The 13,501-nt window shown below is 39.6% G+C and overlaps 1 protein-coding gene across 4 annotated transcripts in view; it reads left to right on the top strand.

Moving 5' to 3' along the window:
- CLCN3 (chloride voltage-gated channel 3) overlaps positions 1 to 13,501 on the top strand; it is a 121,057-nt gene that overhangs the window by 63,290 nt on the left and 44,266 nt on the right. For 2 of the 4 annotated variants that reach the window (XM_054030869.1, XM_054030867.1), the window contains exon 1: positions 9,385 to 9,590. The exons of the other annotated variants lie outside the window; for them this stretch is intronic. In XM_054030869.1, coding sequence (XP_053886844.1) covers positions 9,512 to 9,590 — 79 coding nt within the window. In that variant the 5' untranslated portion in view covers positions 9,385 to 9,511. Of the gene's footprint in view, positions 1 to 9,384; positions 9,591 to 13,501 lie in introns of those variants that run through there. 4 annotated transcript variants of the gene reach the window in all.

Here is a 13,501-nt window from a genome sequence, read left to right as displayed (position 1 = left end):
CATTGTGAGAATGCTTGCTACCCAAAACCTAGCACTGCGTGGCACTTCAGATCAGCTGCATGTGCCAAACAATGGAAACTTCCTTAAAATTGTGGAGTTGATGGCTGAGTTTGATGCTGTACTCCAGGAGCATCTATGAAGAGTCACCACCCAAGAAATGTACACACTCCACTACCTTGGAAAAACAATTCAAAATGAGATCATACAGTTACTGGCAACAAAAGTCAAACAAGATTGTGGCAGATCTGAAGTCAGCAAGATATTACTCTGTTGTTCTGGATTGCACAATTGACATCAACCATATGGAATAAATGACTTTAACGATGCATTTTGTAACAACAACAGAACCTAGTGAAAATGTCCCTGCAATGGTGACTGTCAGAGCATTTTCTAGAATTTATTGACATTAATGATACTACAGGAGCTGGTATGACAAATCTGTTTCTTAAAAAGCTGGTAGATATGGGAATTGCGATAGCTGACATGAGAGGTCAGGACTACAATAATGGTGCCAACATGAGAGGAAAGAACAGAGTGCAGACACAGATCTGAGAGTTAAACCCTCAAGCTTTTTTTGTCCCATACAGTTCTCATTCATTGAACTTGGTGGTCAGTGACGCAGCATCAGCTTCTAGTGAGGCTGCTGAATTTTTTAATGTAATTCAAAGCATCTATGTATTTTTCTCTGCATCAACTCATTGATGGCAAATTTTGAAGCAACATCTGGGAACATCCTCTCTGACACTGAAACCACAGAGTGCCACACGATGGGAAAGTTGAGTGGAAGTGATAAAGCCTATCAAACACCAAATTTGGAAGATAGATGATGCCATAGTTGCCCTTATGGAGGATAATGCTATGACAGGAACTGTGGGAGAACAGTGGCAGAGGGAAATGGAATCACCAGAAACATACATAACTTCAAATTTCTGTTGGCTTAGTGTTGTGGCATGACATATTGTTTGAAATAAATGTAAGCAAGAGACTTTAAGGTGTTGACCTTGATATATTTGGAGCAATGGAACAACTGGACAAAGCAAAGTCATACCTACAGTCTTACTGGTCAGATGAGAGATTTTAAAACATTCTGAAGAGTGCACAGAAGTTGGCAGAGGAACTTCACACTGAAGCTATTTTCCCACCCATTCAAGAATACAAGAGTCACCGAAGAAGATGACATTTTGATTACGAGGCATGGGATAATCCCATAAGAGACCCAAATCAACAATTCAAAGTTGAATTCTTTAACCAGGTGCTAGATTGTGCAATACAGTCAGTTGAACGTTTCATGCAGCTCAAGGAACACAGCAGTATATTTGGGATGTTGTATGATATTCCAAAACTCCTCACTCTACCTGAAGAAGACCTACACCGGCAATGCAGGGCACTAGAGACAGTGTTGACACATGATGACATGCACGATATTGAGCCGAGTGATTTAGGTGATGAACTGAAAGCCCTTTCAAGATGCATTTCAGCAGGATCAACTCCAAAGGCTGTTCTGGAATATATGTGCACAAATAAGATGGCCCACCCTCTTTCCAAATGCTTTTGTTGCTCTGCGCATACTTCTAACACTTCCTGTAACAGTTGCCAGTGGAGAATGCAGCTTCTCCAGGCTGAAGTTAATAAAAACACATCTACGCTCCACAATGATACAGGAGAGGCTGGTCGGCCTTGCAACCATCTCCCTAGAGCATGAGCTGGCCCAGACTGTGGACCTTGAGGAAGTAGTTCAAATCTTTGCAACCAGGAAGGCAGGGAAAGCACCACTTTGATTGTTCAAACAGATAAAAATGCCAGTGTTTACTATGCAGACAAGAAAAGCTACATTTGTTGTTCAGGTGTTTGAAAGTTAAGCGTTACTTAAAATTTTGAAACAAGACATTTTAAGTTATTAGTTCTCCTATATTGGGGTAGGTAGCAGAGCAGTACCATCGGAGTAGAGCAGGAAGAAGGCAGAATTGAGACCTTTCAAAGTTTTGGCCCAAGCGAGGGGGTATGGGGGCATCATTTGAACTCCCCGCCTCTGGTGCCAAAATGTTGTGGGCCGGCCCTGACGATGATTGTCTCCCCCTGCAGCTGCAGGAGGCTAAACAGGCCTTTTTCTTCAACTGCAGCTTCTTCTAGGATGTGCTAGGTCTGGAATGGAGAGCCAGGAGTCTGTTTTTTCCGGTGCTTTTAGTGACCCTTCTTTCAGTGTAGCGGAAGAAGCTGTCTGATTGGATTACTGAGGAGCTAAGAGCTGGAGGTGTGAAAGAAGGGGGAGTAAATTGAGATAAGGAGCCTGGGTGGGATGGAGACTGATACTGAAACTTGGGGTGGGAAAGGTTTCAGAGTAGCAGCCGTGTTAGTCTGTATCAGCAAAAAGAACAGGAGTACTTAGTTACAAATTTATTTGAGCATAAGCTTTCGTGGGCCCACGAAAGCTTATGCTCAAATACATTTGTTAGTCTCTAAGGTGCCACAAGTACTCCTGTTCTTTATGGGGTGGGAAAGAAGAGGTGGGAAACTGGGTGTTGGGGGAGCGGGAGACTGCTCCAGCCTCTCTCAGATGTTCCCAGTAGGAAGGGGGGGTGCTGCTGCTTTGGTTTCAGTGAGTGATCAGCCTAGAAATGTTCATATGTTAAGCTGCTGTTTAGGCATTTGCCAAAACATTCCTAAGGCATGCAATCAAGGGAAGGGAATGATGATTTTTTAATCATTTATATCTTCAGCAAAATCTAAGTAAAGTTTCACTGGGCAAAGAAAATGCACTTCAGTACCTGAGAGCTGTCCCTCTGCCAAGTACCAGAGGTTTGCTGTAACCTATGGAGGTGTGAGAGCATCTCAGAGAAAAGGTGGGAAGAATCTCTTTAGCATGGGAAGTGTTAGTCACTACTAGCTTCTGCTATACTATTCCCAGAAAAAAAAAGTGTTAAGATTAACAGTACATATGAAAAAATATTAGAAATGTTGTCACTATTCCAAAACGAAGCACTGTAAATTTGGGAATTTAGAATGATAGTTAAACTTAAAAGAAATCTAAGTGTTTTTAAGGTATATAAATGCATAGTTAGGACACTCAAACAGCCGTAACTCTACCCTATAGTAACACAAGGCAAAAAATATGTGATTTTGATTTAAGGCATTTTAGTATTTGTTCCCAGATTAGATTAAACTGATTTTTAAAGACACATTAGATTTCCCCAACCTGCTGTGATATCATTACACAACAGAGAGAGGTTCTTTAACTGTGTTTCCGTAACTTAATATGTTAAATTTAACCTTTAACTCTGCATTTCTTGGTGTTTTTATTTTTTTAAAACCTAGTTGTGGCGTAATTGCGACATCTTTGTACTATCCTCTCATTTCCCCCTACTTCCTATTTTCCAAGTTCCTCCTGCATCTTGCATCTTTACACATTCTCCTACATATGCATGGCAAATTCCCACTTCCTCCTGTCTTCCATATCCCCTTTCATATCCAGTTTTCTCCTCACTCTTGCACCTTCTATGTTCTCTTACACACAGTCTAGTTTTCCTCTCCTTTCTGCCCTCACTGTTGAGTAGTTCTGGTGAAAAAGGGCAGTTTTCAAAAGAAATAACAAAAATACTTCAAAAACAGACTTCAACGAGGAGCTACAGAATTGGAATTAATTTGCAAACGTGACACCATCAAATTAGGCCTGAATAAAGACTGAGAGTGGCTGGGTCACTACAAAAAATAGTTTTCCCTCTGATACTCGCACCTTCTTGTCAACTGTTGAGAATGAGCCACATCGACTATGATTGAATTGGCCTCATTAGCAGTACAAAAAGTAATTTTCCCTCTGTTGATATTCACCCCTTCTTGTCAGCTGTTGGAAATGGGCCACATCCACCCTAATTGAATTGGCTTCGTTGGCACTGATCCCTCACTTGGTTATGCAACTCCCATCTTTTCATGTGCTGTGTATTTATACCTGCCTACTGTATTTTCCACTCAACGCATCTTATGAAGTGGGTTATAGCCCACGATAGCTTATGCCCAAATAAATTTTAATCTCTAAGGTGCCACAAGGACTCCTCGTTTTTCCTGATACAGACTAATACAGCTACCCCTCTGAAACATATAGAATCAAGTCATTTCTTGTTATAATTTTTCATAGCCAAAAGAGGCTATTTATAACATTCTGTTGTGCAGTCCAGATCACTGACTGGCTGTCATCCCAACACTGCAACTTTGGGTACCTCACTGTGCTTTACTGTTGTAGCTTCCAACCTGGGTCACTTGCAATTAGCTTACCAACATGCAGGTCACACCCTGAATGTCTCTGTAAAGCCACAGCTTTGGTCCAGCAAGGCCGACCCCAGCAGCCTGTCAGTATGCTCCATTCACACTCTGGGTTCCATCTGCCTTGGTTACCACTTGCAGAATGACCTCACCTCATTCTCAGTTCTGGGTTTCTCCCCAAAAATGTGTTCTGCACTGCCCAGCCCTTTCCTGAACAGTTCAGATATTGGAGGTCCATTGTCCCTGTAAGGGGTCAGTGTACTGCTGCTTTTAAATGGAGTTACCTGCTCAGTTCAGTTTAAAGACAACACTGGATTAAACTAAAAAAAAAAAAAAAAGTTTATTTAACTACAGAGAGAGAGAGAGGGCGATCTTAAGTCAGTACAAGTATAAGGCATTCAAATCAGAAATGGTTACAAGAGAAATAAAGATAAAATGCTTTCTAGTGCTAAAACTTAACAAACTAGACTTGGATCAAGGTGAAATCTCTCACCGCATGTTCCCAGTAACATGGCTGAGCAAATTCTCAGATGAGGATCTGCTCCCAAAGGCTGTTTCTTTTGTCTTCATAGGTGAAAGAGAGAGAGAGGGCTAGGGAGAGATAAATTGGAGTGTGTTTTCCCCTCATTTTTATAGTTCAGCCACCCTTTAAAAATACATTTTTCCTGAGGTTTGTCCCTATATAAAGTTCCATCCCAGTGTGGAGATGGAGACAAAGAGTCTGGTGAAAGAGGTTCCATCCTGTTGTTTTCTAAAATGCAGATCTGTTTGTTCCTGCCACCCTTCCTTGCCAAAGAATGGCCACTGGATAGGTGATTGCCCTTCAACTTTGACAGCTGGTTAGAGGTGTTATCTTGTCCTTTGTCTTAGAGAAACTAGTTTACGTGGATTTGTCTAATAAATACATTTCAAACCTAATTTCAGCTTGTTTATAACTGTTCATTTAATGTTGCTATACACATTTCATCATATTATTGACCAATGGGTTATTAGTTTTTGAATGGTGCCTCATGTAATGAAGCAGCATCTGGCGGGACACTACTGAGAGTATGAATTCAGGACAAATTGCTTAGAGCACGGCAGTCACAGCCCAAGGTTGGGGTTCCTCCACTTCTAAGGCACAGCAAACCAGCCAAACAGACAGGACTTTGGCTTTGCCCCACTGGCTAACCAGAAGTCATACAAGCAATTTCCCTCAGACACTCCAGTTTCCCAGTATCACCAACAGTGCCACTCCTTCTGGGGATGAATGGTTATGAAAACCAATACCCTAGTAAAAGAAAAAAGATTCTCCCTATCCCAAAGGAGCAAGCCCACCCATGTCAATATACAAGTCAGATATTACCCACAACTCACCCTGTTGCGAATCCTTTAGAATCTAAAATCTAAAGGTTTATTCATAAAAAGAAAAATATAGATGAGAATTAAAATTGGTTAAATCGAATCAATTACATACAGTAATGGCAAAGTTCTTTGTTCAGGCTTGTAGCAGTGATGGTATAAACTGCATGTTCAAATAAAGTCTCTGGAGTACATCCACTGATTTGGATGGGTCATTCAGTCCTTTGTTCAGAGCTTCAGTGTAGCAAAGTTCCACCAGAGGTAAGAAGCAGGATTGAAGACAAAATGGAGGGGTTTCCAGCGCCTTTTATATACTCTGCCATGTGGAAGGACACCCCTTTGTTCTTACTGTGGAAAAATCACAGCAGCAAGATGAAGTTTGGAGTCACATGGGCAAGTCAGGTAGATCAGGCATTGCTCATATGCTACCTTGAACGTTCTCAGGAAGGCTTCTCATGTGGATTGGAGTCTCCCAAGGTCCATTGTCAGTTAAGTGTTTCTTGATTGGGCGCTTAATCTGAAGAGTTCCTTTTCAAAAAGCTGGCCAAATGCTTCACTGGTGCTACTTAGAATCAAACACATTGAGATACAAGTACACAGCCAATATTCATAACTTCAAATACAAAAATGATACACACATACAGCCAGCATAATCATAACCAGCAAATTACAACCTTTTCATAGACACCTTACTTGACCTCCTTTGTACAAGATTTGGTGCAACTATAGGACCTTGGTTGCAACGATGATCTATATGGTCAGTTCATGTCAATAACATCACAGCTCACAAGGCATATTGTATACAAAGATTATTACAATAGTGTATAGGGTGTGTATACAGGGGTGCTTTTGGTCATACTGGTATAGTAAATCTTCAGAGAAACTCACAAGGTTTGAATTTTCAAAATGGTCACCGTCTTTCATTGTTAATGACAGGGAAGCCAAGCTGTTTGTAGGATGGTGGCTGCCCCCTATAGTATCTGGAAGTGAATATACTCATGTCCATTCTCATTCTTGAAATCAGATGACGACAGATGTGGCTTCAGTCCCAATGAGAACAATTGAGCTGGCAGTCATTTTGAAAGTCTGCTGTTCTTTGCGGAATTCTCTGTAGAACAAGGAGGAGAGACTTTTCATTTTTGAAGAACAACAGGGAGGAAAATGACTGCGCCTTTAGAAGTAATTTTTCAAATGTAACCTATGCATAAGATTAAATGGTGTATGTAGTGACAGTTCCAAAACCTGCAGATTTATTCACCTGAAACCTGGTCAACACCTATGTTAACCTAGTTACGTTTCTCAGGACTGTGAAAAATTTCACATGCTCTGAGATGTAGTTAGGTCAACCTAACCCTACGGTAGATGCAGCCCCCATTGGCCTGGAGCAGCGAACCAGGGCCAGTGGGAGCCGCGATCAGCCGAACCTGCGGACGGGGCAGGTAAACAAACCGGCCCGGCCCGCCAGAGGCTTTCCCTGAACAAGCAGTGGACCGGCTTTGAGAACCACTGATCTAGGAAATTAACAATACAGATTCCTAATTCTGAATTTACCCCAAAATTGCATAGATACCATAGAAATAATGTAAACACCCTTCTTAGAACGGGCCACCAAAATACCCTGATAGAACCTGCTTCAGTCTGGGAAAAACCCTCTTCTGAGCACACACCCACGGCTCTCACCTACCACCCACACTGGAACCCATAGGGGGTATCAGAGCTCTATGACTTCAGCAGCAGCCAGTGTGGCTTAGCCCAGGGCTGCCCAAGCAGCTGGCTCCAAGGTCAGCTGCTCAGGTGGTCCCAGGGACAGCCACGCCAACTGCTGCTGGAGAGACTCCGGGGACTGCCACACCAGTCGCTGCTCGGGCAGCCCCTTGCAGCGGGTCCTGAGTAGCCGGCCCCGGGTGCCCACTCCCAGCAGCAGCGCCCGCCTGACACTCCCCCCCCCTCCCATCTCCTCCCAGCAGTGCACCTCCCTCTTCTCTCCCTCCTCCCCCCCGAGATTTAGTCAGGGGTATTTATAGTATAATTCATGGATAGGTCATGGGCCATGAATTTTTGTTTATTGCCCGTGACCTGTCCATGACTCTTATTAAAAATACCCATGACTAAATGATACCCTTAGGTACATTAAATAATTACAACTGCAAATTGATGAGAACCACATCCTGAAAGAAATCTTTCCTGCACACCCCTCTTCTGACCTTTGAACAACATCCCCTCCACTTCCCCAAGCTCCTCATCATAGAGAAACAAGCTACCCACAGACCAGCACCCACCAAATCAAAGTGGCACCAGAGTCTGCAATAACAACAGATGCATAATCTATAGACTTATGTCCATTGTTATGATGATCAATACCCCATCCTACACACACATACAGTACTCTTATGAGAAAAGAAAAGTACTGTGCCTGTCCATATTTATGTCAGGTTGGCATGCATTGTATCTTGCTCTTTTAAAAAACACTTTCATCGTGTTGGAGGGCAGGGAAGGGAATGTACAGAGCAATTATAAACAATGGGAATGCAAAAATCACTCATAATTGAGAAGAAAAATGAGCATACAGGTTTCTAAAGCTATTCAACGAAAGGACTCTATTTGGCAACCAATCTAGGAGCAGCCACTTAGGAAGAGCTGTTCAGGGTTTTACTGGCATAGCTGTGTCAGGTAGGGGTATGGGTTTTTCACACTTCTGACCACTGTAGTTATTCCTAGAAAACTTTGCATTGGCCAGGTCTAAATGACAGACACTGACTTTAGCTTAAGTTTAACTTAAGTCATTATCTGTTTAAATAAAACCATAATAATGTTGTCTACATCATGTTTTGCACAAGTTTAACAATTTAAATTACACTGGTGCAACTTTTTTGTGTAAACAAGCTCTAAGGGTGCAAATGTGGATTAAGACTGAAAAGATGATCCATTGGATCTTGGGACAGAACTGTTTCTCCAATTTCTACCAAGCTACATTGTTCTTCCTGAAACAACTTGGCCAAAGAACTAAATTTGGATGCCACAAAATAATAACAATAATAAATAATAAAATAATGGAGGGCAGGACCTCAGTTTCTGTTTTCTGCTACAATTTATTGATTTAGGCCCAGATCTTCAAGAGTTTTTAGGCACCTCCTTGGTTTGTATCTAAATGTCTGATTGTTTAAACACCTTCGCTGGGATGTCAGTAGAAATGTGGATGAAACAAGTACAAAAGCTGCAAGATGGTATCTGTTTTGTCCTGTGTTTTATACTTTGAAATGTAAACTTGTCTTTGTGAGAGAAGCTCATATTTTTTGAGTCTTAAAATTTGGAAGTGCCTTTGAGCTGTCATTCAGACATTTGTGCCATTATTACAGTTCATATTGGTGTTTATATTTAAATCCTAGTATTCAAAAGGCACATTTGATGAACTAGGAATGAAGTTGGATTTCTCTGTCACTGTGTATGTCTTTTTTATAACTTAAATGAACTGTAAGCATTTCTTTATTCTAAGCAATTAGGGGGTATTGTTTGGATTTTACTGTAGAAAGCAAGCCCCAGGGCAGAAATGGCTGCCTTTTCTGTAGAGTTGCAGTGTATCTTCAGTGTTAACTTGTGTGGCCTGGTGCATTTTATATTCTTAAAACCAGTTCATTCTGTTTTACTTTAAGCTTAGTCACCTTCAGGCATAGCAGGCTGCGTTGATTAAGTCTGCTGTTCCGCCTTTAAGCACTGCTAGATTGTAGCCACTAGCAACCAGGCTGCAATAATTTCCCTTTGATGACATCATCGACTGTGGAAGAACCCAGTTGCTGCAACAAGCCAGCACACAGTCCAAATCCTGATCAAATATGGCAGCTTCGCAGCTTGCTGCTGTTGTGTAAGAAATGGTTCGGTTGTTCTAAACTAACAAACACTCTTTTTGTTTGTTACGCTCATGGATGTATCTTCTGATCCTTATTTACCATACGATGGGGGAGGAGACAACATTCCACTAAGAGAATTGCATAAAAGAGGTATAATGAATTTATGGTATGATTCAATTTCTTGTGTGTTTGCATGTCTGTGTGGTAGGTTGTTTTCAAATTTGAAGCAGAGCTTTTAATTGCTGCATTACTTTGTTTAGCTTGTTCTTGTAGGAAAAGAATCCAGCCCTTACTGATCCTTGTACTGTCCTTGATTGTTTTCTCTGTGGGCAGATTAGTCCTGCTTCACATCACATCAGCTAGTGACTCCATTTTCAGTATGCGATAGCCTTTTTAAACTTCTTTTCCATTTCACCAAGAAAATAAATGTATCAATTTTTTTGTAGCTTACCATGATCAGACTGGTAGAAATTTGTGAAGGAAGCAATTTCATCCTTTTAGATAACTTAAAGGGAATACTGATTATCTTGGGCTTGGAAGTTTCTGTACATGCTTTCAGAATTAACTCCTTCCTGGCATGTTTGAGATTTAAAAGAAACAGTATCAAAATGCAATATATTAATTAAATCAACGTCAGTGGTTTTTTAAAGAAATACATGGTTGTGCAGTTGATGCTTTCAATATTTGCACTTCAAGTACGTAAAAGGTTGTTATAAAGAGGATGGTAGTGAATTGTTACCCATATCCACTGAGGACAGGATAAGAAGTAATGGACTTTGTGTAGAAGGGAGATTTAGGTTAGACGCTAGGAAAAAATTCCTGACTGTAAGAGTAGTTAAACACTGGAACAACTTACCTATGGAGGTTGTAGAATATTTGTTATTGGGGGTTTTTAAGACTAGGTTAGACATGCACCTGTTGGGGATGGTCTAGATAATGCTTAGTCCTGCCTCAGTGCAAGGGACTAAACTAAATCTATCGAGGTCCCTTCTAGTCCTACATTTCTATGATTCTCTTGCTCACAGGATATCAGGATTTTAAAATGAATGTAATGTCATTCCCAACATTGATAAAAATATCTTTTTATGTGCCTGGGCACAGCCTTTTATTTCTTAGAATACATTGTAGGTGTTAAAGCAAAATATGTGACAGATTTGGTGTAGTATTGAGGAGAGAAGTAGATTATATTACAGTGGAAATAGAATAAAATCATACCTTCCAAGTCAGGAAAAAAGGCTCCTTTGATTGGTTCTCTCTTAGGTCTGTCAGGTTGAACTTTTCTGCTCAAAAAGGTCTCTGCTAATTAAGTACTGTAAGCCTTTCTCAATTTAGATTCCTCTTGAAGTTGGTTAACGTAACATTGAAATGTTATCAATATTTGTTGCTTTAGAAAACCATGTTTTGTGATGGAATTTGAGAACAGATAGCTTGAGAATAATAGCTTGATTTACATAAAATGAATTGTTTTTCTGGATGGTATGGAAATTCTAAGTTCTTTAATCTTTCCACTCAAGCTTTTATTTCTACAGAGAAGTAATTAGGCCGTGCATTTGCTTATTCAGCATTTGCAGCTTGTATTTCAGTGCTTGTTATGAGCAGCTTTTGTGATTCCTTAGATAATGTGCAATAAGCTACATTAGAACTAGTTGCCTTTCCTCTTGTACAGTGTGTGTCTGGAGAAATTAAAATGTGCTTGTCTTAACTATTACTTTTTGAACACAAGTGTTCTCTGACCAAATTGCCTTTGTGCTGGATAATTTTGCAGGCTGGTTTATAGAAATCAATTGTGAAAATTTGCTGACAATATTTTGTTGTTTGGCTTTTTTGGTTGCCTGACATCACAGAATGTAGTTTTGCAATAATTCTGTAAAGAGGAAATAAAGATGAAAGCTTCAAGACACTCAGTATAATTTGTTTTACCTTTGTGCATTTTAATTAAGCATTTTAACAGAATAGGCTGTAGTTTTCTAGGTAATTTACACATTTAGGATGATGGTATAGGGCATAAAGCCAAAGGCAGAGGAACTTGCAGCACCCACTGAGGGCAGTAATCCTGTAAAATGTTCTGTCTGGTATGTCGTTATTGCTCTTACAAAACACTATTTGCACACACTCTAAAGAAAACCATCCGGGACTGTACTGAGTATTGACAAGATGGTGACATCACTTGCAGCCAACCAGAAAGCTCCAAGTGTGATTCAAGTCATTTTATAACTTTTGATCAAATTATCTTGAACAATATTCATGATACTTCAGTTTGTTGGAGTGACTTTAGATTGAAAGATCGGCTTACCATTGAATAAGAGATCATACTTCTTGCAAATCTTCATTTGGTTAATTCATGCTACCTAAAAACAGTCAGTAGAAAATTCTTGCCTCAAATGTAAAGTTGGCACACAGTTGGCAAAAATATGCTTCCTTTCTCTTGAGATTCAGTACAAAAGATACATTTCATGTTTTTGTTATCTTGAGATAAAAATGAGGCATGAAATGCTAACAGCAAAAATGGAAACATACACCAAACTTACATTTTTATATTAACTATATCTCTGGGGAAAGTACCAGGAAACTTACCCTGCATGGTTTTTAATGGTATAAACTCTTAACAAATTAATAAAAAGTACTTATTGATACAGAGAGTAAGTTTCTTAAATGATGTGTTGCGGGGGAGGACTTTTTCATAACTAACATACAAGATAAAAAACGATTTAGTGACAATTCAAAAAGATTGCCTATATGTGCATATGGAAACAAAATTAATATCCACATTGCAAAATTGCTTTGTAGTGTTGCTATGTACTGTTAAACCAGCTTCATTGGCTCACCCCAAAAGTGTCTGCACTTGAGCAATTATAAAGTGATGATTTAATTTAGTGGGGTCTTGTGAGGCTTAGTTAGTTCAACAAAGGTCTTTACTGACATTTCCTGATGAAATGAGATATCAAGTATTATCATTATTAGTATAATCAGACCCAATAATTTTCCTTAGTCCTTGCTATTGTAAAAGAGCCTATCAGCTTTGGTTATTTCAATCCAAATATATCATGTGACATATATCAAATAAAAAAACCCATTTATTATATTATGATTTATCTTTCAATTGCTGATTGTGGTCCACAACCTTCTTCATTCAGAACAAATGTGCTTTATAGTAAATATAAATGTTAAAGTGAATATATGGTCTGAACTTCCTTTAACTTCGCTTTAGGCTGTACTCTTCATACACTATGCCTGACTCATCCGCAATTCTTCTTATGCTCCCTGTTGTGCTAATCTAACATTAAAGAGACGTTGTCAATTTGAAATCCAGCCAATTTCAAAAAAAGGGTTAAAAATACTGCAGTCAGGAAAATGGGTTTTAGATGCTGAAATGGGACCGCTCTTGTGTGTGAAGTAAAGTGCATATGTGTTTGATGGATCATGACCAACTGACTATGCAAAGTACTGTCAAGTGCACAAGTAAAAATCTTTCTTTTATCTAATCTTTCAGTTTTAATAATCTTAGGTGTTACTTTCATCTGTAATATGTTTTTAAAAAAATTCAGACTACAGTGTGTTTGGTTTATTTCTTAGGAAAGCTATCCCTTTAAGTACTTGACTACTGTTAATTGCATATGACAGCTAGGGGGGAAACTAATAATGGAGCTTTACATGAAGTACTACAGTACTGAATTATAAGATGATACTGAGACTATCCAACATGAAGATTTTTATTGGTAATTTACATCACTTTTTTCTCTTGAGCTCAGTTTTGCACCATTTTTGGAATCAGACTCTTTCGATATTTCCAAAGTATCAGGAGTTCTCTTGCCTGCCAGCTTGTCGCAGATGTGCTCACCGAGTTTGATGTTTCCAAGTGGTTCCGAAGGGGAGTGTGCATCTTTACCATTTACTCAGATTCCTAATTTTAAAAAACAAAGGCAATGCACGTAATGGGCCTGATCACTGAAATCAGTGAAAAACTCAGATTGACTTAAGTAAGCATTGGATCAGGCTCTGTATGCACATAACACATGTGCAGCAACTTATTTAAAATGTGTTTTGAAGTTCTCAAACAAAAC

The sequence above is a fragment of the Malaclemys terrapin genome, chromosome 5 (assembly GCF_027887155.1).
Source record: "Malaclemys terrapin pileata isolate rMalTer1 chromosome 5, rMalTer1.hap1, whole genome shotgun sequence".
Classification (NCBI taxonomy): domain Eukaryota; kingdom Metazoa; phylum Chordata; order Testudines; family Emydidae; genus Malaclemys; species Malaclemys terrapin.
Note: the sequence above shows the minus strand (reverse complement) of the source record. Positions and strands in the feature narration are given on the sequence as shown.